At 46.6% G+C, this 27,601-nt stretch overlaps 1 protein-coding gene across 2 annotated transcripts in view; it reads left to right on the forward strand.

The window, feature by feature from the left end:
• Nucleotides 1-27,601, forward strand: part of CHD9 (chromodomain helicase DNA binding protein 9) — a 2,123,706-nt gene that overhangs the window by 731,497 nt on the left and 1,364,608 nt on the right. For both annotated transcript variants that reach the window (XM_078670246.1, XM_078670247.1), the window contains exon 16: nucleotides 20,955-21,098. In XM_078670246.1, coding sequence (XP_078526372.1) covers nucleotides 20,955-21,098 — 144 coding nt within the window. The remainder of the gene's footprint in view (nucleotides 1-20,954; nucleotides 21,099-27,601) is intronic.

Below are 27,601 nucleotides of genomic sequence, written 5' to 3' on the forward strand. Positions count from 1 at the left end.
GACTGATCAAGAGGCAAGGGATCTGGGTAACTTTGCCAGGCCTAGGCACTGTGTGGGGCCGTAACTTCCACGCGCTGCAGCTGCGTGATGATGTGGGAGGAGGTGCCTAGGCAACCACTGCTAGGTCGGGCAGCACACAATGGCACCCAGTCCAGAATAGTCCAGGCAGGCCTCAGCTCTCCAACCTCACTCCCAGATTCAAGATGCACGGCGCTTAACCCAAGCGCGCACGATGACTGCTTAAGAGGTAGGGGTAATCCTGTCCCAGGTCGCGTGGCCTCCCTCCTAGCGCGGCTGTAGAGTGCGGTCTCTTACCAGGCATCTGCAAGGTGAGGCATATTTCGAAGGCAGGGCCTGCTTCCACGTGTGCTGTGATGTAGCGTCGGCCCGGCAATATGCTCGATAGTAAGGGCAGGGTCGCGGGCTACCACCAATCCCCACGCCCTGTAGCAAGGTGCTAAGCGGCTCTTTCGCCCACCGGGGGACCCAAGGGCCCTCCGAGCCCCAGGCTGACGACTCCAACATTTTGGCTGGGGATCCGCACGGCCCTGCTTGCTGCTGGGCCCTCGGCGCGTCGGCACTTAGCATTGCGGGGCACGGAAGCAGCTTGCCTCGGTTCCTGAGGAGTGTTCCAGTGAGGGTGAATGGCGTCATCGTGGGCTCCGGCCGCTCCCGCGGGCCTCGTGACAAGCAGGGTCCTGGCCACGTTCAAGACACCGGCTGCGGTGCCCTCCAAGGTGGATTGAGACCGGCAGTCACGGGCAGCTGGGCATTGTACTGAGAAACCTGCGTGTCATCCGGGTTGCCTGTAAAGCGGCTGGGTTCTTCCTGGCGTCGGCGAGGGGAATGCCAGATTGCCTCCCTCGCGGTCCCCGCCAGGCCGGTGCGATCGTCACCTGCGTTGGGATCTCGGGTCAACTGTAAGGGAAGTCTCGTCAGGGGGTCCCTCCGACAGGCCCCCAAACTATCCCTGAGCCCCGTGGGGATTTTTAGGTGCCAAATTGGGTAGCCGGCGGGCAGAAGCTCTGAACAATGCGTCCTACCTCGCCGCCATCTTGGCCACGCCCACCAAGGATTTATGTTAAATAAAATAACAGTGCCTGCTGTTCTCGATTTGGGCTTGCAGCTGGGCTGATGAGCACAGCAAGTGAAGCCTGAATGCCTTCCCCTTAGCCTTCAGCTAAAGCAGATGAATGCAATTCTATGACCTTCTCATCCCTTTGGTACAAATTTCCTCTCTACCTTTCACACAGTATGTTAAAATGTCAAAAGATTATTTAACTTTTCAAAATAAACAGTTGCAGAAAGTGTTTTTCCCTTTTACTTGTTTTTACTCTGAAATATTGCAATATTTGAATAATAATCCTAGTTATCAGCTTTTAATGAAACTTCATTCACAATTCACTACGTTTTTAGGTCTCGGCTGCACGCGCGGAAGCGCGTGTCCGCCGACAGCCTATTGTTGCCGTGTCTCCTTTCCAGGAGACACTGCTGGCCGCGCGCATCGCCTTGGAGGCGATTTCAAACGAGCACGCGCACTCTCACACACACACACACACACAGAAGCACGCACGCACATACAGCCTCCCACACACACATACACACGCACACAGACACACGAGTGCTGCCCCCCTCCCCCCCCCCCCGCACACCGCACACCGCACCCCCCAGCCCTTTCTAACTTACCGGGGCAATCTCGGGGGACTCCGCCGCTGCAGCTCTTGCCAGCTCCTTTCACGGGGCTCCCTCTTGGTCAAGGGAGCCCCGCAACAGTCGCCTAACCTCCTGCTGGCGGGCACGGGGTTCTCCACTGCTCACAGGAGCCCCGGGCCGCGATACGCATGCCTCCTCTTCCGGTCCTGACGCGGCCCCGCCCCCGTCACAGGCGACATTGCCTGACTTCCGGTGGGGAAAGCGAAAGCGATCGGAGCCGGTCGCGCGCGGTTTTATATGTAAAGCAGACTTCTCACAACTCTGTATTAATATATTTCTGCTTTGTCTACGGCGGCGCGAACAAATAATATTAAGCATTATCATTTCATTACAAAGAACTTGGTCACAAAATAATGTTAAAAGCTCTAAATTAAATGCTGCGAGACCTATTGCATTGTAAATGCTTGTTTAGAATAGAAGTCCGCATCAGATTAAATACTGTAAATATGTTTGAGCAATTTTTATTATCACGTTGCAGAGAAAAATATCTGCATTCTTTATTAATCACACACATTGACTCCTAAATGATTATCTTGTGTAATCTAAAAGGTGGTTTCCAGAAGAGGAAACAATGTAATCCGCACGCTGCTCACATGGAAATGACAGAGTTTTTTGCTTACCATCTGAAGTTCTAGGTGTCATCTTAGGTTGAGGGCAACCTGCTATAGATCCCTTTTTTTTCTGTAGCTTGAAGTTTATTCTGTGGTATGTTTTGGCAGGATTGAACCTATTCCAGTCTTGCCATTCTGATCTGCATTTCACACTGTCATTTGCCCAGCAAGGTCCCGCAGTTGATACTGTTGCAGGTTATTTGTTTACAATATTCACCTTCTTGTTTCTCTCTGACCAACCTTCTCTGTTTGAGTTGCATGAGTGGCCCATTTTCTTAAGTTAACTGTGCTTGTTTCTTTCCACTTTGCTTAGTTTTCCTTAGTGGTATTTGAATCTTTTGTTTACTTTTCTCATGGCTTCCCCATTCAAGCTGATGCACAGTTGCCTACTGCAAATTTTCATTCTGAAGGCTGTCTGGTTGGTGGCAATAACTTCAGCCTATAGCTTCAGTGAACTTTCGGGCTTTGTGTACAATGACCAGCCATTTTATTCTAACCAGATAAATTAGTTTGTAACACTAGCTCGTCTATTCTGCTAAAACTGGTATTTGTTTTTCACATGGATCAGTCTGCTACTCTTCCATCTTTCTCTCCTCCTCCTCAGTGCAACGAAGAGGAGGAGCAGCTGTGTGGATTGGACTCTTCCATGCAGTATCCTGTTAAAATGACAGCACTCAAAAGGACAGTGGATGATCAGCTAGGCTTTGACAGAGCCAGAAATGTAAATATGGTGGTCGAGTGCACCACTTCCCCTTGGGACCCTTTTGCCTGCTCCGTCGAGCTTTCTTGGGATGCACTGTAACAGAGCTGGCAATGCCCATGGGTACCGATTCCATGTTGGATTTCATTTCTCCACCATTGCGTTTGGGCATGTACCAAAGGGGCTCGAAGACTGAACTTGTTGTTCAGGTTTTCCTCGAGCCCACACAGCTTCTGCGATCGGGGGGGGTAGACCTTTTGTCGTCTGCTATTGTCAATGACCTTCAGATACTGACGCCTGTCAATTGACTCCCAATCTCTATTGCCTTGGGCCCTCCTCAAGTCCTCATGCCCGTTATCTATGACTTCTTTGCAGAGAATGCACATAGGGTGATGGAACGGACGCCCTTCCAGCTGCTTAGAATGCACATAGGGTGATGGAAAGGACGCCCTTCCAGTCCTAAGTACCTATGGCCTGACCATCAGGAGGTCTGTAAGCTCTGCCTCTCCCCTGACCACAACACGCCTCTCCTTCCAGTCCACCCTTGATATTGCCAGGAGAGGTGCTGACTCATCAAAAGAATGCTGCAGCAATCTTCTGACACAATTGTCATCTTCGTAGAGCAGGTGCCATTTCATGTTGAGAAAGGTGTGAACACTGGCCTTTTGGCTATTCACCTCCACCTTCCACACCCTCAGCCCCTTCCTGAGTTGGCCTTCTCCATCGACTCAGACCAGGCGGAAGAAGAGACTCCCACAACCTCTGTCACCACAGGCCCTCAAACAAAGACATCCACTTCGGTTGTGAGAATGGCCATCACGTACAGCCTTTAAACAGGACTCCCATGGAGACCGATCAGAGCCTTGGAAAGTGTGGGGGGTGGGGCGTCAACCCCCATATCAAAGTCTTAGCAGCAGTCTTGGCCTGCACCGCCTTTAGTTTGCACTAACCAAAGGCATCGCAGCCGAGAAAGCTCTCATGGACATTGATCCTCTGTGGCTGTGGAGCCCCAAGACCCTTCACAAACCTCAATTCCATTTGACCCTGAAGGCCCCTTCAGCGCCGAAGCCATCGTCCACTGCCAAGCCTTCATCGACATCAAAGACACTTTTGACAAGCAACCCCGACACTGACAGGCCAACTGTCCAAAGGGTGCAGTAGACATTGGACGTGAGGCTAAAAGACTATCCATGCCCAGACTGGGAAGTTTTCGATGAAGCGACCTCCTCCAAAACCCCTAGAATGTGACTACCTGCACCTTCTGCTGGACTTTATGGACATCTTACACGAGTCTTGCAGGCCACCATGCAAGCCTGCTATGCAGAAAAGCGAAAAAGATTTGTCCATTTTAGCATCCTCAGACACCTAGACCCTGTCAAGCATAAGGTCAAGCAAATTAAATTACATACCCCAGGTATAGAAATCAGACTGTGCACACACTTCAATATGGCTCCATTTAGCAGCTATAGCTGCTTACATGCAACCAGGAAACACTCCTTCCTTTTTCCTTCCCCATCGTTAAAAAATGTAATTGAGTGCCTCAAAAGGTTCATCCCTCCAAGGGTTTCCTCTTCTCCCTTGTAAAATATTAACATGCTCCTTGCCAGGATCATGAGGCTCCCGGCCCCCTTTGAGGTCTTACAATCTTGCCCTCTCAAGTTTCTATCTTGGAAAGTAACTTTCCTTGTAGTCCTAATATTTCTCAGCGCATTAGTGAGTTGCAGACCCTCACTACAGAAACTATCCATTCAAATCCACAAAGAGAGGGTTGCACTCAGAACCAACCCAACATGCCTGCCCAAAGTGGTTTCCCCCTTTCACCTCAAGCAAACCGTAGAGCTCCCAGTCTTCTTTACCTAACAAGATTCCACTGAAGAGAGAGCCCTTCACACACTAGTTGTCAAACAGGATCTCATGTACTACTGATTGGACAAAGCCCTTCCTCAAGGCTGACCAATTTTTGCCTTTGCCATTTTGTTAGTCTTAGCCAAATGCCACATGGGCAAGCCTATTTCTAATGGCAGCATTTCAAAATGGATAATGAAGTTCATCCAAACTTGCTATCACAAAGCCAAAAGAGCCCTCCCTGTTATCCCAGGGCACACCCCACACACAAAAAGTATCAACCATGGCTTTTCCTTGCATTATCCCACTAGGTGACATATGTAGGGCAGCCCCACACACATTCACTGAGCAGTATTGTATGGATATCCCATTCCAGCAGCAGGCAATGGTTGGACAGTCTGTCATAAGGACTTTATTTCAGGCATCGGAATCATCAACACTGTAGCAAACATTTGTAAAGGTGGGGGTGGAAGTACTATTTTATTGTCTATGCAGAACTTGTGTGTCTACAGTGGAGAAGTGTGGCTCACCGGTTAGAGGAGGCAGACCCTGATGCAGAGGTCAGACCCGGGACCAGGGTTCAATTCCCGACGCGGCAGGGTCTTGAGCTCATAATGTCCACGGACTCGATAATTCTCGCCTCGGTGCCTACTCGAATCGTGGGTTCACACTCTGTAACTCTGGGCAATAGCTTGCTTAATCTCCACTACGGCCCCACCGCGATGGGATGCCTGGTCTTCACCTTGGGGATGCCCAGTAGGGATAATCTCGCAGGGAAAGACCAGGACGGGTTCCCAAAGCAAGCGCCTTGAGACCTTACGGTGATAAGGCGCTATACAAGAGCGTATAATTACGATTTTTGATTACACCAGTACATGCTACAACTGAAAATGTTTTTTACTCTGTAAGAATCTGTTTGTATCCTGTAGTGCTGTAGATTTCACATGTGCTCATCATCCTGCCCGGAAGTGTGTGGCTCTACTTGCAGATCTTCCTTCTTAACTAACTACCTTTCACTGTAAACATGTGCACAATACTGTGGTAACTCGCCTTTCTGTACTAGTCTAACCGGGGTGCAAACAACAGCAAAGAGTCAGTACCATATGCTTTCCAACTAAGGCCAACCAAGAATAGAGTCACAGTGCAACCTGTAACTCTAATGCCTTTCTTCGAAGAAAAGCAAATTGCAAACGTCTGAGCCCAACACTACATGTCAGGAGTAGGCAAAGCTTGTGAATCGCCAACATTACAAACTATGAACAGAAGCATAACATTTTCCTTACTTGCCTTCGGTAGCAAAACTACTAATGGTTATATAATCTTCTTGCATATTCATCAACACCCTCTTCTCCCCGGTGAGTTCATTTTACAAGCAACCACAGTATGCCAACTCATAATGTCCTATATTGTTGGTATCATTGTTTCTCTCAGTTCCTTTCCAAATGCCTCGTTTGGGCATGCAAAAAAATACCAGGAGCTATTGATAACAGATTGGGTTGTCATCTTGTATACACTGTTGTTGTTATGTGGGATCGGCTGAGTCTCAATTGAGCCCACATGGCTCCACCTGGTGATGTTGAAGAGCTATTCGTGTGGGATAAGTTTCTAGAGCAATCCTGTGCCTGGGTATGTTTCGGAGGTGAAGAATTTTTGGGAAGATTATGTATCAATCAATCATAGTTTCTATAGCTCGGCTACTCACCTGTGAGGGTCTCCAGGCACGGAGGAGGGGGAAGGGGCTGCTGATCTGTCTGGGTGCTGGGGGTTCTGACGAAGAGCCAGGTCTTGAGATCCTTCCTGAATTTGGTCAGCGACGGAGATTGCCTGTGGTGGAGAGGCTGGGTGTTCCAGGTAGGAGAAGGACCTTTCTCTGGTCCTGGTCTTGTGGATCCATGTGACAGTGGCCATGGCCAGTTGGGCGGAGCAGAGGTTTCTGGTGGGTTTGTGTTATGAGAGGCGGTGGTTCATATATGCTGGTAATGCGTGTGCGGGGCTTTGTAGTTGTGTGTGAGGAGCTTGAAAGTGATTTTTTTTGTTGATCCGGTATCTGCCAAAAATATTGTGTACTAAGGTAAGTAATTTTTTATTACTGTGTATCTGTGATATTGGTCTGCTAATCGGCTTCTCGTGTGAAAGGCCAGAGCTCATTCTCTATGGGATGAAGCAGCCACTAAAACAATCCCTTTTAACAAATGTGTAAACCAGCAACTTGATTTGCGCACAGCTTTGCCAGGCACTACTGTATATACTCTTAATGTAATCGCAGGTGTACTCCAGGGCCAGGCCTCTTGACATAACCTGTAAGCCTAAGTCTCCTCAGTAGCCAATTTTGTATTTGCTTGGGTATGACCATGCTACTTATTAATCAATATTAAAGAAGCCCCATGATGCAGTAGGAAAGTGTAATCACTTTTAATCCTAGTGCATAATTAGTATTTTCTTTGAGTCCTTTAACACTTTGAGTACCACTCTCCATGCTGTTAGGTTCAAAGAAAACAATGTACAAGGTAGTGCCCTTTCATGTTGTTCACTTAAAAATTAAGTTGCTTACAAACCCTGCAGAGATGGGTGGAACAGTTTATCTTGGTAAATTGCTTTAAGGAACTAGATTACGTCGTAATTTTGAAAAGCTGCTTACGGCATCATTTGTTTTTTTTCTTGATAAGAGAAACTACATTTTCTCAACTAAATGGAAAATTTGGAGGTTATTTTACACCTTACAATTTGGGTATATTGAAAAGACAGACTACATTGCTTGACATAGTCATGCAATATGTATAAAAAATTAAAAATGCTTTAAAAAATAAATAAATGTACTCTTCGTTTGAAGTTAGGCTTTACTATTAAAACCCAGGGATGTGAAATAGGATTAAAGGTAAGGAACTTTTTCTTTTTTCATATTTACAGTTCATTTCATTCCAACCTAACTGTGTTGAGGGTCTTATGATGCACTTGGTACTTACATAAGCAGGAGAGGACATGTAGGAAATAAAATTAGGTTCTTCCTTTAGGATGAAATGAGTTTTAAACTCATTCCACCCAATGTCAGTCGACCAATTCTTTTGGTGTCAGCTTCCCAAAAATGAAGAAGTAAAAATATCTGAAATTGTATTGGGATGCAAACCTCATACATTAATCTAAATTATTTCTGTGATCAATTCTTTTTTGTCAAGCTGCAACAGATGTTCTAATCGTCCCTATTGAATTTGAGGTATGCTATTCTTTCTAAATAGCAGGCCTGACACAGTGCTTCATCCTTTGCCTCTTTACAAATTACTCAATGCTGCTTGCTGATTAATACAACAGTGCTCAGGTACCATGTGGTACCCAGAAGCTGTTGATTTTATATACTATATGTTTTCTAAGCATAAAGATACATGTTCATATCCACTTACATATTGATTTTAGCAATCTCCCCTATCCTTAAGACCTTTTGTACAATTAACATCCCAGTTTCAAATCTCCCATTTATTGTTGAAGTCTTGAAAATCTGTGTGGAGAAACAAGTACGTATTGTCATTGAAGAAAATAACCTGCTCAGTCCCCACCAACTGGGTTCCGATCAAGGTGTAGCACAGAATCATCAAACTTACACAGAACTGATGCTATGCTCACGTTTGTAGACTAGGGCTAATCCTGCCTGCTTGTCCTTCTTGACTTGATCAGTGATTGGCTCTGCCCACCTCTGCTAATTATCCTGAAGAAACAGTTGGACTTAGAGGGTTCAATCCTATAGTGGTTTGAATCCGACCTTTGAGATCGTTCCCAACACCTAAAATTGGCAAATGACCTCTCTATCCCCTCACTCCTTGAATACAGAATCCCTCAAAGCTCTGTCCTCTCCAATTCTTTCCAAAGTATACATGGAACCCATGACCCCGACCCCCCCCTTCTCATTCCACTTCTATTCCATGCACACCAACTGTTATGTGAAGGCCTCCTCTCATGACACAATAGAAGCATTGGGTAGAATTGATGAAGTTGCAATCTTGAATGACCCAACAACACCTCAAACTTAACCCACATAAGACAGAACCCATTCTGATCTCAAAACACTATAGTCTCACTCTATACACCCCTGCTAGATGCTTCAAACCTCCTTGACTATGTAAATGTAAATGTGTGTATACTTGTAAAGCGCACTATCACCTGAAAGGTATCTTGGCGCTGTATACCGCTGTGGAACCCTTCCTGGCTTTCCCTGTGAGATACCCCCTTACTGGGCACCTCCAAGGTGAGGCCAGGCATCCTAGCGCTTTCTGGGCCGTTGTGGAGATTAAGCAAGCTATTGCCCAGAGTTGCAGAGTGAGACCCATGATTAGAGTAGGCACCTAGGCGAGAATTATCGAGTCCATGGACATTGAGCCCAAGACCCTGCCGCGTCTGGAATTGAACCCTGGTCCCGGGCCAGACCTCTGCCTCAGGGTCTGCCGTTCTAATCGGTGAGCCACACTTCTCCACTATAAAAGAACCATAGTAGACTTCACCCCAGACAAAAACCTATACATGCATGCATCAGTGTTCTTCCAAGGAGTGCACAACAACAAATCAGACTCTGAAAAAAAACCTGTTACTGCCAAATATTTCAAGACCATTGTCCAATTCCGGTCCTCACAAAATGGGACTATGAAAATTCATTTCTGACAGGCACTCCCAAAATGTAATTTGTACCTTTTATTGATATAACTTAACTTGGCAGCCCGACTGGTATCAAACTTCAGAACATTTGACCACATATTGTCCATACTAATCTCCCTCAACTGGCTGACCATTGAAGCCGGAAGCCAGTTTAAATTAGTGTGCATTATCCACAAGGTTCTTGACCGAGGGACACTAAACTACTGAGCCTCAAACTAATGTTCTCTGATTGAGCTCTGAAGCTAACTTGCTTCCTCTCCGAACCCCTCTCTTCAAAAGAATCCCGTACGTTGAAGTACTACTTCACGGGCAACACACCAAAGATTTAGAATTCTATCTCGCCAGCTGTTGTACTTGGCACTTTATGCAGGGTCACTCCCAAGCATTTTTCCCTTCTCCACTTCTGTTTTGTTGGCCTTAGTACCCTGTGCATTTTATCACTGCTAACCAGTGCTTAAGTGCTTGTGCTTACTCCCCAAAGCTTAGGTTTACACCTGATTGACATATTGACATATTTTATTTACTTAGAAGTTCCTAGTAAAGTTTGTACCATATACCCATGGCCAGTAAATGAAATCATTCTAGTGGGCCTGCAGTACTTACGTTGTCACCCACTTGAATAGCCCCTTAAAACATGCCTCATGCCTGCCATTGCAGCCTGTATGTGGTTTTAAATTGCCAGTTCGACTTTGCCTAATAAACCCATTGGCAGGCGTAAATCTCTTTTATACGTATGTCGTCCTACGGGTAGACCCTAAAGAGCCCATTGGGCAGGCCGCATTGCATTAAAAAAGTTGTACATTACCCTTTAAGTTTTATATGTCCTGGTTGTGAAAAACTCACAAATTCGTTTTTTCACTACTGTAAGACCTACCTCTGCCATAGAATAACGTTGGGTTACCTTTTTACATGTAATAAATGATCACTTTTTTATGAGAGCAGGTTGAAATATCATATCTGATAGAGATGTCTAGCTACAGATTCCTTTCCTTCGAATTATCCCCAGGCACTAGAGTGAATCCGGAAATAGTTATACAGCAGTACCTCTGCGCGTTGGTAAGGGCCGTTGAGTGACTCGATAACCAAGTTATCCACCCGATGTGACGTCTACAGGGTCCATGTAAGCTCTCCCCTGAAGTCGGTTTCTTCTTTTCCGCGCCTCCACAGGGATCTGGAAAATGGAACTTCTGGCCATCTTTGGTTTGCTTTCTTCTGGATATCTTAGGAATGCTGTGGTCTACGATGTCAACTCAGCACCCTCACGCTGTTTGCATGTGGTGTGTGGGCGCGCACCCTGACTCCAAACGGTGCTGCTCAGGTCTTCAACTTCAGTTGTCTGTGTTGCAGAAGCACCACATGACACTGTTAGCGGCGCAGTGGTCGAAGACACCACGTTGGTCGCAGTCCTCTTCTGCTTCAGAGGACTGCTCGAGGGCCAGCTCCCAAAGTCCTCACTGTTGCCTGGTAGATGATTGGCGCACCAGCCTTCACTGAGTTTACCGCATACACACGCTGTCTCTGCACGCCTCCTATGACTCAGATTTCAGAATCGGAGCCATAATCTGTCCTGCGCCTTCCAGTGTTTCCTGGCATCGGGCGATTGGCTCATATGAGGGATTACTATCTCTTCCTTCATGCCATTTTTAGGTCAACCGTAGCTCAGCGCACATGTGCTGCTCTATGGGAGGCTTCTTGTGAGCACTCCAAACTTCTCCGTGTGTATCGGACTCCTCCCACACATTGGACTGGCCTTTGCATGTGTCTTTCAATAACGAAAGCACGCAAATAGCCAAAGGCGGGTGCATGTCCCACCTCTACTCCAAAGGTTCACTCCCCCGGCGTTTTGCTCTCGGGAGCGAGCAGCGGCGCGCAGGCTGGCAGTTGCATTCCTCCCTCGTCGTGGTACAGGTTACTAATTAAACACAGCACAGTCGCTTTCACTTTAGCGGCTGTGCTTGTTTATTTAGTTATGGTCTTGTCACAGGGCTGTTTACTGTCGCTAGCTTATATTGTAATCAGATGCAGAGACGCTCTAGTTGTAGTTGTAATGGCCTGGCAACCTTGTCATTTACATTTGCACAGCTGGCTGCTTTTTGCATTTCTTAGGCTCGTGTTTATTAGCACCGCTGTTTGGATGGAGTTTGAAGATCATGACTTATGGCACAAATTGTGTATGTGCCCGGACTAATGGCTTTGTTTACAAATAAGAAAGGCTGAAGGCTGCGTGCAAAACATGCAAGTGTAATTTTTTCGTTAAGGGCCAGCGCGTAAAGAGAAAACCATCCAGTTCTGCCTCCCCACCACACACACACATCTGACGTATTTGTGCGGTGCAGTAGCTGAGGTAAATGTTCTCATCAACAATATTTAGGTGTTTTTGGGGCTAAATAAAGGCTATATGATTCAGCAGCATAGCCCTTGTCTCTACCCACAGAGTACTCTGTCCGCAGGACTACATCATTTGTGGCTGTGTTGCCCCCACGCAAATTATGAAGCCGGGAATACAGATTTTTAGTGCTTGAAAAACTCCGAAAGAAATACAGAGAACATTTTGGAGAAAAAAAATCTAATTTTGTGGTAGTTCTGAGTAAACAAGTTGCCTACCTTGACCATCAAAAAGTAGGTTTGCTTGTTTAATTCTGTATCTGTAGTTGCCATAATTACAATACAAAAGTAAAAAAGATGCCATGGTACCATGAATTTGTACTGCCGGAGGGAATTGTTGGACTAATCTAACCCAATAACTGTTGCAAGAAAGTCAGAGGCTAGTAACCACCACTGTCATTAATATATAGCCCCATACATTTTTTTAAAGTATTTTAATATTTTTAGTTGTATTTTTATGCAAGAAAATTGACTAGCTAAATCTTCAGTCCATTTATGACCACTTACTATCATGTAGTATTTAAAATGCATGACTTATTTTCGTTTAAAAATGAAGTTGAACAACTCTTCCTGCAGCTCACACATTGACGCCGACTCGCCCGAAGGGTGGAGTGGTTGCTGACACGGCAGCTCACGAGGGGCACTGCTGCAGACCCGTCCTCCACCTTAGGACAGACCCTGGTCCGCCATAACTCAATACCCCAGCATAGATATATTTGCCGAGCATTTGATAAGTTGAAGATTGTGTGGTCATTTAGGGGTATGCGCTCTGAAATCGAGATTATAATGCTTGGACCGTGCCGTAATGAGCAGTAGTAGCTTGGCTCCCCTGCTTTACTTGAAGACCTATAAACCACTTAACCTGTGAATACACTTGTGACCTTTGGGATCATGGAGGGGAGAGTAAGGTTGACTGGCATTGTGCTGCACTACAAGTGGGGCACAGTGGTTACTACAAAAGCTTGGTTAGCTCTGCCCCAGCAGCGGACAGCGGGTATGTGGCCACCGCACACAACCTTTTCCAGAATCCTACTCACGTGCACAGGCTCATTAAATTATCCTTGTGTAACGTAACTAGTGCTCATGTAAAGCACACCAAAACCTTTGGGTCGAGTTCGCCCTCTATAGCAGCTCCTACATTGCTCTACAACATACTCTTTCAGTAGCTGTTTGCCGGCATGCCTGGCTACGCACCTCTGGCTTCTCTGAGGCTGTTCAGTCCGCCTTGGTTGACATACCTTTTGATGGTCCATATCGGTTTGGCTCTCAAGCTGACTCCGCCTTACGCTATTTTTGGGATAGTTTGAGTGGAGCAAAATCTTAATCCTTGAATACTATACCGTCCTCTTCCCCCCCACCCCTCCCCCCCCCCACACACACACTCAGTTTTGCCGAGGATGGTCTCCACTTATTTCCAGTTTGTGCCATTTAGGGCAGTGCCAGTTGGCTTCTTTTCATTTATCACCTCCGAGTGGCACCTGGTGGGGTGCTCCTGCATCGGCAGATATTTTTTTTGCTTGCATTCTGACCCAGGTTGTGGTCCCTGTTTATTTTGAGGATGTTTTTCATTTTTGGCCCTGTGGGCTTTACGCCAGTGGCTGTTTTGTTCTTTTGCTATTTACCCAATTTTTTAATTGAGTGTTTTCGTGGTATTGTGATGATTCACTATTGGGTTGTTCCTTGTCCCATAGGGTGCTTTGTATGCCTTACAGGTATTCCTCCATATTTTTTGACACCTTGGTACCCTTATAGTGGACTCCACATGCCATCCTTTGGTGCACGGGTGCATGTCAGAAGGTGATGCACCAGGATTCTTCATTTGCCATCCCCTCTTCTGTTGAGTTTCTCCACACTAGCCGGGTGAGTTTTTTCCTTCCTCTCTATCTGGTTCTCCTCTTTCCTAGCTATTACAACGGAAGGATCATGGTTCTTTGCCTAGGGTGCATTGTCTTGTCCTGCCCTCGGTGCTGTTTCTTCTTTTGCTCTTCAGGCATTAGCACCTGTTGTGCTAGTTCTTGCTATACACATGCAAGACAGGCTTTTGCCCCCAAACTTTTTTCTCTAATGTTACTTATGTGACTTGCAGACATACCTTGTCCGTATCTTGGCATGGGTGGCTTACTCTGTCAACCCTTTCTCTTCTATGCCTCTGCATGGCGTGTTTTAATCTGATTCTGCCTGGCGCGAAGCTGATGTTGCTTTTCACTTTTGGATTTGAGACGTTTACATGCCACCTCCGATGCCAACCCCGACATTGCTTTACAGGTGTGCCTCTACCACTTATTGGGGGTTTATGGCTATTTCTCATCTCCCATTTCTTCTTGTGCATGGGTTCCTTGACCACCCACTCTAAGTTTATTCACACATATGTTGGTGATCCTTTGGGATTCTTTTCCGGGCACGTATACAGTTCCAACCCCCTTTACCCCTTGAGGAGTTTGTTTCCCTTGTACTAATGAGCGTACCAAGTTCGATCTTGGATGAGGTCAGGATCCTCACTCAGTATGTGAGGTGGCTTGTTGGTAGGGCACAGGTTGTCCCATGCAGAGGAGAACTTTCTGGTCTCCACACTTGTTAGGCTGTAGGCACGGTCTCTCCATCTTTTACTTCAATTCTTTACACTGGTTCTTTGGTTGGACCTTCACTTGTGGCGTTGGTCTTCCCATTCTATTTTCTCAGTTTTTATGTCCGCTGAATCAGCAGTGTCCCTTCTCCATATGCTATTCTTCTTTTAAAATGGGGGTTGATTATCTGAATAGGCCTCCCCTGTGTTGTCCTTGTTCAGCTAGACCCTTTTTACAGTTCTCCATAGTAGTCCTTTATCCCCTGCAATTTTCTTTTCAATTGTCTCTCGACTGCCTGATCGTCACCGTTCAGTCGTTATTATTGTTTTCTGCCTGCTTACTTTGTTTTCTGGGGTGTGTGAATCATCCCCACACCCAATCACTTTTATATGAGACCATGTGGCTTGTTGCCAGCTCGCCATTGTCCCACCTTTGGCCCCTGACCGATGTGGCCGTATAAGTTTCCTTCTTGGGCACATTTTCTTATACAATGTTTATCTGAAAAACACATAGTGATAGATTCCTTACCTTAGAATTACCCCCAGGCGTCAGACTGGATCGAAAAGTTTTAGTCAGCCGTACCCCTGCACGTCGGTAGGTGGTGTCGTGTGGCTCCGCTTCCGTCGTTGGCGTTGTGTTCACCGAGATGACGTCCCGGGCGCTGACGTCAGTTTTCTTTTTCAGCGCCAGCAAGCACAGATCCGGGAAGAGCAGGAACCCCCAGTCAATTTTTGTCTGACTTTTTGAGGCATTTTTTCTTCATATTTTCAGCGAGTCTTCGACTCCTGGTGCAGTTAAGATGAACAGTTTTAAGTCCTGCGAGGACCGTCACCATATGATGTCGGTGACGGACCCTCACCGAGTGTCTTTTCTGCCTGGGGCGCGGCCACGACCCCAAGTTGTGCCCCAACTGCCGGGCCGTGGCGCCGAAAACTTTGCGGGCGCGGTCCCGAAAGTTGCTGGAAGCCTGGCAGTCGGCTCAGCGCCTTTCGAGGGACCATGCACGGAGTCATCACCATCGGTCTTCGGGATCAAAGTCTTCACACTCTGGGTCAGGTAAGGTGAAGCACCAGAAGTTGAAGAAACAAACTCGTTCTCAGACTTCCCCTCGCTGGTCGGGCAAGGCGACTGAGGGTGCGGGTGTTGCCTCCCCACGGCTCTGGCGGAGCCTATGCAGTCACTGCCGGCCTACCCGCCTTTCCCGGGTTTGTCGGCGACTCCTGCCCAAATACAGGAATTCCTGTCGCTCATGGCTCGCCTCTATGGGACGTCGGGTCCCGCTGGTGTGCCTTTGGGCCCTGAGGTCCCGACTGGGGGTCCTCAACTTTCACCGCCAAAGGCTCCAGCCCCGGTGTCACTGTCTGCTCTGGCGCCGCAGGACCCCCCTGGATCCGGGTCGACGCTTTTTGACCTTATAACAACAAACGTCGACCGCTCCTCGAGGCGACGTCAGCCCCGGTTTCAGCCCCAAAGTAGGCACCGGCTCGGCGTCGATCGATGCCGTTTTCGATGCCCCTCTGGGATTTTTATCCCCATGTCCCAGCTCCTTATTTTAGGCCTGTACACCAGCCTGAGGAGGAAGGGGAGGACTGCGAGGGGTCTGAGGACACTCTCGCAGCTGATAGTGAGTCTGAATAGGAGTGGGCAGAGCAGTTGGGGAAATCCAGTGGTCTGGATACCTCACCAGACCGTGGCATGCTGTCTCCTCCTACCGTGCCTATGGAGAAGGGTGCTAGTTATGATGTGGTGTTGAGTAGGACGGCCGAGGCCCTACACCTCGTGCTCCCTACTGTGGCCGTCAGGACTAACTTCCTGACAGAAGTGCTTCAGCCAGCAGCTACTTCTGCTGAGCCGCTGCTTCCCTTCAACAAAGCACTTTCTGACGTTCGTTCGGGCACTTGGTGCAGGCCCACCACAGTGGCTCCTGTGGATAGGAATGTGGCCCGACGCCATCTCCCGGCTCCGGGTGACTCCATTTTCCTCTCCCAATACCCCACCCCTGAGAGCTTGTTTGTCCAAGCCTCTACTTCCCCGACTGCCTTCCCTTCCGCTCCACCGGATAGGGAATCCAAGAAACTGGATAATTTTGGAAAGGAGATTCTTTGTTCCGCTAGTTCTGCACTGCGGTCCGTGAACACACCGCATGCTTCTTGGGCCGTTATTCTCACTCTCTGTGGGATACGGTGGCACAAGTGCTGCCCCAGTGTCCGGAGGAGGCACTTGCGTTCCAACACCAGAAGTAGGTTGTGGTTGCTATTCCCAATACTTTCTGGTGCCAAAGGACATAGCGTTCTATCTTAGATCCCCGGAACGTCAATCGCTTCCTCCGCAAAGAGAAATTCAAGATGCTCACTTTGGCTCAGGTCTTGTCTGCTCTCTATCCACAAGACTGGATGGTAGCGCTGGTCTTGCAGGATGCTTACCTACACATCCTAGTCCTGCGGGTCAACCGGCGTTACCTGCGTTTCACGGTAGGCCACGAGCACTTTCAGTTCACCGTGCTCCCTTTTGGCCTTACCAGCGCCCCTTGGGTGTTCACAAAAGTAATGACGGTGGTCGCAAATCATCTGCGTAGATCAGGGGTTTAAGTCTTCCCCTATTTCCAAGACTGGTTGTTGAAGGTGGGCACTCCCCCAGACAGTCGTCTCCCACCTACAGACTACGTCTGACCTCCTGCATTTGCTGGGGTTCTCCATCAACTTGCCGAAGTCGCACCGGATTCCCTCTCAGCAGCTCCTCTTCATCGTAGCGGTTCTGGACACAGGGCAGTTTCGGGTCTATCCTCCCGAACGGCGAGTCTGGGATATTCGGGCTCTGATTCTGATCTTTCAGCCCTTGTCCCGAGTTTCGGTCAGAGTGACCCTGAGGTTGCTGGGCCTCATGGCCTCCAGCATCCTGCTGATTGATAATGCCAGATGGCATATGCGGGCTCTGCATTGGGACCTCAAGTTCCATTGGACGCAGCATATGGTGGACTTGTCCGTTCACGTTCAGATCTCGGAGGGCACTGTACAACAGTTGCAGTGGTGGCTCACGGACCCGCATTGGCTCAACGGCAGATCCCTCTCCCAACTCCAACTGGAGGTTACAGAGGTGACGGATGCGTCCCTCCTGGGATGGGTTGGTCACATGGGAGAGGTGGAGATCGGAGGCCTCTGGTCTCCGGCGGAGTACAAGCTCCATATCAACCTTCTGGAGCTTTGGGTGATCCTACTTGCACTAAAGGTATTCCTTCCCTCGATCAAGGGGAGAGTAGTGCAGGTGTTCACCGACAACACCACCACCATGTGGTACTGCAACATGCAAGGCGGGATGGGGTCATGGACCCTCTGTCAAGAGGCTTTGCGCCTCTAGACATGGCTGGAACATCAGGGTGTTTTCCTGGTGGTTCAAACCTGGCAGGTTCTCTTATCGCCAGGGCGGACAAACTCAGCTGCAGTTGCATGATGGATCACAAATGGCATCTTCACTCAGACGTGGCGCAAGATCTCTTTCAGCAGTGGGGAGAGCCTTGGTTAGATCTATTCGCCACCGTAAAGGACGCGCAATGTCATCAGTTCTGCACTTTGGAATTTCCAAGGCGGCACTCGCTTGGCAACGCTTTTCGTCGCGAGTGGAGTTGCTGTCTGTTGTACGCCTTCCCGCCTATACTACTTCTACGCCTTCCCGCCTATACTACTTCTACGCCTTCCCGCCTATACTACTTCTACCCAGAGTGCTGAAGAAGATCAGGCGCGACCGGGACCAAGTCCTTCTTGTGGCTCCAGCCTCCACCTCTTTGCGTGGAGATTGAGTGGCTGCAGTTGATTCCTTTTGACTTTCCTCCTGAAGTTTGTGATGTTGTTCTGGTATTCCGGCGTCCCTCCACTAAGGCTGTACGCCTGCAGGTGGAACAAACTTGTGACATAGTGCACAGCAAAGGCTGTGGATCCCCTTTCTGCCCCTCTTTCCAAGGTCCTTTTTGTTCCTTCTTTCGCCCGGCAGGGCTCCTCTCTGTGCCCTATCAAAGGTTATCTTTCTGCCATTTCGGCCTTTCTCAGGCTCCCTGATCAGCATTCTCTTTTCAAGTCCCCTGTTGTAAATAGATTTCTCAAAGGCATTACACACCTTTTCCCTCCTATTCCGTTTGTGATGCCACAGTGGGACTTGAATCTGTTTCTTACTTATCTCGTGTGCTCCTTTCGAGCCTCTTCATAACTGCCCTCTTCGTCTCTTGACCTTGAAGTCTGCCTTCCTACCTGCCATCACCTCTGCTAGGCGAGTGAGTGAGCTCCAGGCTCTTTCTTGTAAGCCTCCTTTTCTGTCGGTCCATCCGGACATGGTTGTGCTCAGGCCCCGTCCTTCCTTTTTGCCAAAAGTTGTTACGACTTTTCACATTGGGCAGACTATTACCTTGCCCACCTTCTTTCCACAGCCTTCCAGAGTGGAAGAGCGGCTCCACTGTATGGACCCAAAACGTTTGCTTTCATTTTATCTCAACTGCTCACAGCAGTTCCGGGTGGATGACCATCTCTTTGTTGGGTACGTTGGCACCAAGAAAGGTTGGGCGGTGCATAAGAGGACTATCGCCCGCTGGGTCGTCTTATATCAAATCCTGTTACTCTTTGGCTAAAAAAGAACCTCCGTGGGGCTGCATGCTCATTCCACTAGAGCAACTGCAGCCACTACTGCATGGGGATGTGGTGTCCCCCTGCAAGACATTTGTCAGCCCGCCACGTGGGCCTCGCTGTACACGTTTACTAAGCATTATTGCCTGGACAGTCAAGTCCGGAGGGACGGCTTCTTTGGCTGTTCTGTTCTCCGGCACTTTCTGGTGTGATCTTGGTTTCCAGACCCACCACCGGGGTTGGTATTGCTGGGGTATCTATTCTAAGGTAAAGAATATAGCACTATGTGTTTCTTTCAGATGAACAGGTTACTTACCTTCGGTAACAATATATCTGTAAAATATTAGTAGTGATAGATTCCTTACCGCCCCACCCATCCTCCCTCCCCGTTCTACGAACTGATTTCTAGGGTTCAGGTCATTCCTTTCAGGGCCCTAGTTTCAATGCAGCAGTGGTCAGTTTCTTGCATGGCTCTGCGTTCGTGGCGCGGAAAGACGCGTACAGAACTGACGTCTGCACGCGTAGGCGGCGTCTTCGTAGCGCCCGCGACGTCATCTCGGCGAACACAACAATGGACGTGGAGCCGCACAACTCCACCTATCGACGCGCAGGGGTACTGCTGACGAAAACTTTCCGGATCCAGTCTGAAGCCTGGGGGTAATTCTAAGGTAAGGAATCTATCACTACTAATGTTTCTTTCAGATATATTGTTACCGAAGGTAAGTAACTTGTTCATTCTGTACATTTGTTTATATATAGGAACATCTATATTTTCATGCCATGGCTCAAAAAATCCACTCACCCGCTCGTTATGGTGAGCCAGATTTAATCAGGACAAGCTATTTTTAGTGCCTACTCGCTCTTTCTGGCGAGTAGGTAGACAAACTGACTTTTGACCTCTGTCTCTGAAAGCGGAGCAAATATGACAAGATGACAAGATTTAAAGATAACTTTATTGCTCACAAAGTGAATGAGCAACAAAGATGCCTTTAAATCTTGTGATCTTGTCACATTTGCTCGGCTTTCAGAAACAGAGGCCAAGCACATTGCAGTTAGGTTGAGTTGATTTTTCAAGTTACTAGATCTGCAGGTCTAGTAAGATTGTAAAGATTTTTCGAGCCATGCATACCTATTTATTTACATTTCTTATAACTTCTTTTATTAGGTATCTCTATAGTAATTTATGTTCTACTGCCTCTCTTATGGTGGAGTGTTTGTCTGCTGGCGTTGTTGCGCTCTTCCTCATGTCCTTTTTCCTTCCAGTCATCTGTAACCTCTATTCTGATACCCCTGTTGCCGCTCACCAGTGCCGAAAATACTAGGGGGAACTCTTGGAAGACATCATTATAAAAAACTGTACAACCTTTTGTTTTTGTATGCCAGGATTATTTAAATGTCACCCAAATGGATCTATTTGTGATATATAAAAGCCTCATTAAATATTAGATTTCCAGTATTTCATATGAAACAACCATTCGTGGGTAATGTTTGTACTTCAAGTGTATTGCTGTGCATCTTAGTATAATATTGTTTCAAATTCCTTTAGCCAAAAAACAAGACATGCATGCAACCTTTGGGCTTATTATTATTTCTTGATATGCAGCTGATCACAAATCGGTGATATAGGATTAGCTTGTTTGATTTATAATTAATGCACCATATGTAAAACACACTGAAGATACATGCCAACCCACATAGTGTAAAATTGAGCATTAAAATCAAGTTGCCTATATTGAAATTGGGTGTATTTTCCAGTATTTTCTTGTAGTCTGCACAACAACACTATAGTTATTTTCTTTATTTGTTTTACTGTATTTTACAGTGGTTTTACATGTTTTTGTATTGATTTGTAATGTAAACCATAATTTCAATTAACATTGATTGTCAATAGGAACACAAGGTGTTGTTGACGGGCACACCACTACAAAACACTGTGGAAGAACTTTTCAGTCTTCTTAATTTCCTTGAGCCTCTGCGGTTTCCTTCAGAATCTACCTTCATGCAAGAATTTGGGGACCTTAAGACCGAAGAACAGGTGTGTAAGTTGTTTTGTTTACACAACCATGTTTTATCATTTTTTAAGTCATATTTTCTTTGAGAAGACAGGACAAGGAAAGTGTATGAATTTTAAACTTAATAATGAAATTGGTAATTTCTCAGCCGGCAGTACTTTTAGTTTTTTGAACAAAGGAAAGTTAGTAGAAGTGCAGTTTTAATCATCCACATCTACTGTTCCTTCTCCAATCAGCTAAACACCTGTATTTAGAATCTAGCTAATCACAGCAGCCCAAATGAACAGATCTACTGGTCTAAGTTGTGATGGGCAAATCCAGGTTTGGCAGGTTCTTGGACATGTATTTCAAGTTGCCTCAAACCTGCCAGTCTGATGCTTTAATACCATGGCCCAGGCTTATTAAAATGTCAATATACCCTCTCTTTGAAGCGTAATCGCTACTTTCTGCCCTTATGTTTTCTGGCAATGGGTTCCTTGCCATCTAATCCTTCTACCCAACGCTATGATACTTAGTGCTTGTTTTTGTTAATTGAATTAATTGTATTAATTCTTTAGAAAATAAATCCTTACTGTTACATAGGTCAAGTGTATTTGAGCATATTTAATATAAACGTGAAAAACTAGTAAAGTCAATTTAAAACCTTTGATTTCATGTTGAGAAAGCATAATAGTCAAACCCTTTCCCCCAAATATATACCCAATCTTGAAAAGACCAGTTTAATAAATTGTCTATAAAGAGCATACAAGGCAATACAAATAAAATAGCTTGATCATAATCTTGTACACCATTATTACAGGGTTGACAGGTTATTTAAAAGCAATTTTGCCCCAAGCAGTTATCACACCCATTGGTAAAGCATTACTTTCAGGTGCCCAAGAAGAACCGAGGCCTCCGCCTTATTCTAGACCTGCACCATCTCAATTTCTTCCTGAAGGAGAAATTCAAAATGTTCATGTTAGCTTTGCTTCTGTCTGCCTTAAACCCTGGAGGCTAGACGGCAGCATTGGATTTACAGGATGCCTACTTCCACATTTCATCCTGCTTGCTCACAGATGTTACCTGCATTTCAGAGTGGGCCATGAGCATTCAGATGGCTCTGCTCCCTTTTGGCCTCACCAGTGCCCCTCTGGTGTTCACAACATGATGGCGGTGGTTGCAGCTCATCTGCGGAGGTCTGGAGTTCCAGTCTTTCCCTACCCCGATGATTGGCTGTTGAAGGCTTGCTCGCCCCCGACAGTCTTTTTCAACCTCCAGACTACAGCTGACCACCTCCATTTGCTGGGGTTCACTATAAACATGCCGAAGTCACACCTGACTCCCTCTCAGATGCTCCCTTTTTATCGGAGCTGTTCTGGATACAGAGCAGTTTCTTTCCTAATCTCCCGAACGGCGAGTCCAGGAGATTCAGGTTAGCATACCGATGTTTCTGTCCTGGATTTCAGTGAGACTGACTCTAAGGCTGCTGGGACTCATGTATCGTGCTGGTAACACACGGGGGCTCTGCACTGAGACTTGAAGTCCTGGTGGGCACAACATCATGGGAGTCTCTCCGACCTGGCCTAGATACCAGAGGAAACTGCAAAAGACCTGCAGTGGTTGCTGAAAAAATGTGATTGGGTTAGCAGCAGACCACTTTCACTTCCTCATCCACAGCTGACTGTAGTGGAAAATGCCTCACCCCTGGGCTGGGATGGCCATCTGGGAGAAATGAAGATCAAAGGTCTCTGGTCTCCTCAGAAAGTTGTTGGATGTGGAGAGTGATCCCGATAGGCATTAAAAACTATTCTTCTGTCCATCAAGGGAAAGCTAGTTCAGGTGTTACCGGACCGCACCACCACCACCACGTAGTATTGCACCAAGCATGTCCGGGCGGGGTACTTCATCTCTAGACATGGCTGGAATGTCAGGACATTTCCCATGTAGTTCAACAACTGGGGGCACTCGGATCACCAGAGCGGATGAACTCAGTTGTCGATGCCTAGCAAATCATGAATGGCGTTTCTACAGATGGTGAAAGGTCTTTTCAGAGATTGGGGCAAACCTTGGTTAAACCTATTCATCACTGCTGAGAACACACAATGCCAGCACTTCACGAAATCCTGCGTATCGGTCCTTCGATTAGCTGCCCTTTCTGGAGGATCTACTATCAGAGCAACAAGGCAGGGTCCTGCACATGCTCACTTTTCATGTGTGGAGATTGAGTCGTGACAGTTGACAGTTTTTGATCTTCCTCCAGAAGTCTGTGCTGTCATTTTGGCAGCCAGGACGGAATACACCAGCTGTTTGGACACATGTGTGGCTTTGTGTGCTACTAAAAAGGATTGCTCCCCTTTCTGCACCTTAGTTTGAAGTTGTGTTATTTGTTCTGTTTTTAGCTTGGCAAGTCTATGCTTTATGCACTGCTAGAGGGAATCTTTCAAGCGATATCAGCATTCTTACGGTTGCTGGATCAGCCCTTCCAGTTTGTCACCTGTTTCCTAAAAGGACTAGAGCATATGCTCCTTCCTTAATCTTCTCATGCCCAGTGGGAAGTAATCCTAGTCTTGACTTACCAGATTTGCTCGCCCTTTGAGCCCTTGCACAATTGCCTTTTGTTTGTTGACCATAAAAACAGCCTTTTTAGTGGTCATTTCATCAGCCAGTAAGGTTGGTGGACTGCAGGCAATTTCAGTGCACCCTCCACTTATTACAGAACTTTTTTCACCTGATAAACTGGTTCTGAAAACAAATGCCTCATTTTTTGCCGAAAGTTGTAACCACTTTTCACGTAGGTCAGACAGTGACATTGACAAACTTCTTTGCTTTGCCTCAGCCTTCCAAAGAGACTCCGCCGCCTGGACCTAAAAAGCGCATTGCTGTTCTACATAGATCACACCAGAGTGTTCCGGGTGAGTAGTCAACTCTTTATCGTGAATGTTGGGGCGAAGAAAGTGAAGGCTGAGCAGAAACGGACCATCTCATGATGTATATTGCTCTGCTACGCACTGGCCAAGAACCAACCCCTTCAGGGCTTGTTGGCTAATTCCACAAGATCCAAAGCTGTGACTACTGTATTATCTCACGGCGTCCCTGTCCTGGACATCTGATAGACTGCAATGTGGGAATCTCTGCACAGTTTTACCAATCACTACTGCCTGGACAGTCAGACCCGTCGTAATGGGCACTTTGCCCGTTCAGTCCTCTTGGACTTCTGCTGCTAGATAGCCTCTACTAGATAAGGTGTTACCGAAGGTAAGTAACTTGTTCTTTACATGTCCTTGTATAGTTCAGATGCTGTGGGATTTTCCTAAATCTTCAAAACAGACAGACTACTGGAATGACAGCAACACTCTTCCACTGAAGATTGCACGCAAGGATAATCTTATACAGGGCAGCATGTTGATCTTTGTAGGGCTTTAATGACTTATAAACGTTTCAATAATAAGAAAAAGCATTCAAGTACTTTAGCCCTAGTTTCCAGAGTAGCCTAGAAGGATTTCTAGTTCTGTGTTCAGGATAATCTTTATGCAAGAAAGGATTGCCTTCTAATATAGCACCATATCACATGTGTGGCTTGTGTTCAATTTATTACAGCCCCTCTAACATATCTCGGAACTATTCAACATATTCTCAAGCATAACACTGGTATAATAACTAGTGAGTATCCTATTAATATCTAGCTGCTTTCAGCATAATCCAAGTCTCAGGGATTATATCCTAGTTCTCGTTCAAAATGTATCAGTCAATTAGGTTTACAAGGAGTCTGTAGTGCATACAATCTCAATATTATCCTTTTCGTTTGATGGCATGCACACAAATGTTCTATGGGGTTCTTCCCTTATAGTGCCTCATCTCTAATCAGCTTGCTCATGGTAGCAATTCGGTCAACCACAGTGATCCGATGGGGACAGATTACACACCTTAACTGCACTTGCATCTCGCAACTGCCCACGGATGGGTGATTAGTTTCCCCAGCACTGGGGGATTATAGGGTCTCCAGCATTTAAATCCTTCATCTAGTTGAGCCAGATCGGACACTGTAGGCAATATCGGGAAATGAAATTCAGTGACTGCCCATGACCTAGTCTCCCAATTCCAGTAATCTAAGAGAATAGCTGAGGAGGAAAACATTTGTGGATTGGACTAACTACAGCTACTATGAATCCATGGTGTGACCTCTAACGGAATGGATGAGCATGTTCGTTAAGCCGTCACCCAAAGTTTGGAGCATGGCTTGATTGTGGTTTTTAAATTTTTTTATTTTTTTTTTAGTTGGACATATCTGCATAGCTCTGACATATTTTTGAATAAGGACACTATCTAGTCTATACTAATTGAGCATGACTATTTAGTGAGATCATCCACACTGTTGTCTTTCCCTAGGTTGAAGAGTATTGTAAGTGTGGATTATATCTTAAAACTTGTCGCTTTTCTGGATGACAGGATTGTTGAAAATCTTGGAGAGTCAAATTAGCCATAACCTCAGAAAGGTATTGTAAAAAACAAAAAAAATCAAAGCCTGTGCAAATGTGCCATGTCCTGCTTTGTAACTGCTGAGATCTGTTCTTTCAGAGCCTTAAATTCGAGGTGAGGGAATCTAAAATCACATAGCTAATGCTGTATTTCCTCTTCTAATGGCTCCTTCTAAACACGGATTCCTCACTTTCAGAATATTCCCCATGCACCAGACTTGATCTAGGTGTGTTCACAGCAGTGCTCCAGTGTGCTGTTAGCCTAGATGTGCCACTCCTGCGTGCCGACATTAGGTTCTTTCTCTCCCTGCCTTTGAACCTGGATTTCAGACTAGACCTGGATATTTTTTCATGAGCAGTACCCCTGTGCGCTACTAGGTGCGTCATTCGGCTCTGTGTGGTGTTGTCGGCATTCTGTGCCAGATGCCTTTCAGTAGGTAACTTCATTTGACCTTGTTTCTTTTCTTGTACACACTCTAGTAGTGTGGTTTTTGGAGGTGCCTGGCTCTGCCTGCACATTAGTGGCGCCATCTTCCATAGGCTGCAAGGCCATTCCTCTTATTTTTTGTTTATGCTTTGCTACTTTGAAATCTGTTTACTGTAGTTGGTGTTGTATTCCTGTAAGTGTCTGCAAGGAGCTTGTGACAGAAAACAAGGGGCTGCTGGACCCTAGTTTGCTTTATATTTCCAACTCACTGTTTTTAGTCGTGCCATTAAGCGCTATGCCGCCACGCCCATGACCGACCCCCTGTCGGATGCCGGCCTTGAGATTGATGGCCACGGCACGTCCTTGCAGAGGACACAGCGCTGGCGTGCCAAAGGCATGCTCATCTGCACTCGGACCGGGCTCAGAGCCAGCCATTTTGCCGGTTGTTCCCCTACAACCTAGAGCCCTGATGCAATACTCTAGAGACCAGCTGCTCTGCTTGGAATCTCCAGGTAAGCGCTGCCCAGGACCCACCTTTTTATACTTTTAGCCCTCCCAAGTCTCATGTATGTCCTTATGTAGGTTACCCTTTCTAACTTGAGTATCAGGGACTCACTGTCTCGGAGATTGCTACCCCCAAAATATCACCCCCAGCTGGACCCTTTCATTGCTTCTTGATCTCCCTCTGATCTCTTATTAGCTATGCCCTTGAATTAATTTGCTGATTTTCTCGAAACACTATCTTTGGATATCGCTTTTATTACTGAGCCTTGGGCAGGCACAGCCTCTGGACCGGAAGTGTCCACTGAAGTACCTGCAGGGTTCTCCATCTTTAGACAGGATCACATGGATAAAAGAGGCGATGGTCACAGCAGCTTGATAGACCTAGAGTCACTATCCTATAAAAGCAAGCTCCCGATCATTCCTTCAAAGGACTTCTTATTTATCTACCCCCTGCCCAAAAGCGGCCTCTCTTCACGCCACACCATTGGTCAACTTCTAGATAAAATAGTGTATTTCTGACTAACCATTTTGGGTGATTTAAATATCTATCTAGAAGATGCTCAAAACAGGGATGCTGCCCTGCTCAAAGATGTGATGGAGAGTCTGGGCCTAACCCAACTGGTTAAGGGTGTTTCAGATAATACTTTTCGTCATACTCTTCCTTCCCTTCCTCTTGTGTTGTCGGACCATCTGGAAGCTATGTTCGCTCTAACACCGCATGCAGATGTACTGATGTACAAGATAACTGAAGATTTGGGCCTAGCAGGCTGCCCCTGCTAGGCCTAAATCCTCTAAGTTATCTTGTCACTGGCATACTGTCTCATCTGAAGCCTTAGGATCATCCTTCATAACAAAACCCCCACTACCCCATAAGGACCTTGACAAGGCCACTGATTTATCACTGGATTAATGTGGCCCTTAATCATATAGCACCAGTTAAGTCCCATTGCAATCCGAGAAGGACGCACTCTGAACCGTGGTTTTCAGAGACTCTTAGATTACTCAAGCAGACCTGTTTAAAACTGGAAAGAAGATGGAAGCTCAGTTATGGCTCCATAGAAAGAGAACTATATAAACAATCCTCAGCAGTCTACAAGGATCTCATCACTAAATGGAAGTTCTGTACCAACAAAATTGGTCT

This window comes from Lissotriton helveticus, chromosome 12, assembly GCF_964261635.1.
Source record: "Lissotriton helveticus chromosome 12, aLisHel1.1, whole genome shotgun sequence".
Taxonomy (NCBI): domain Eukaryota; kingdom Metazoa; phylum Chordata; class Amphibia; order Caudata; family Salamandridae; genus Lissotriton; species Lissotriton helveticus.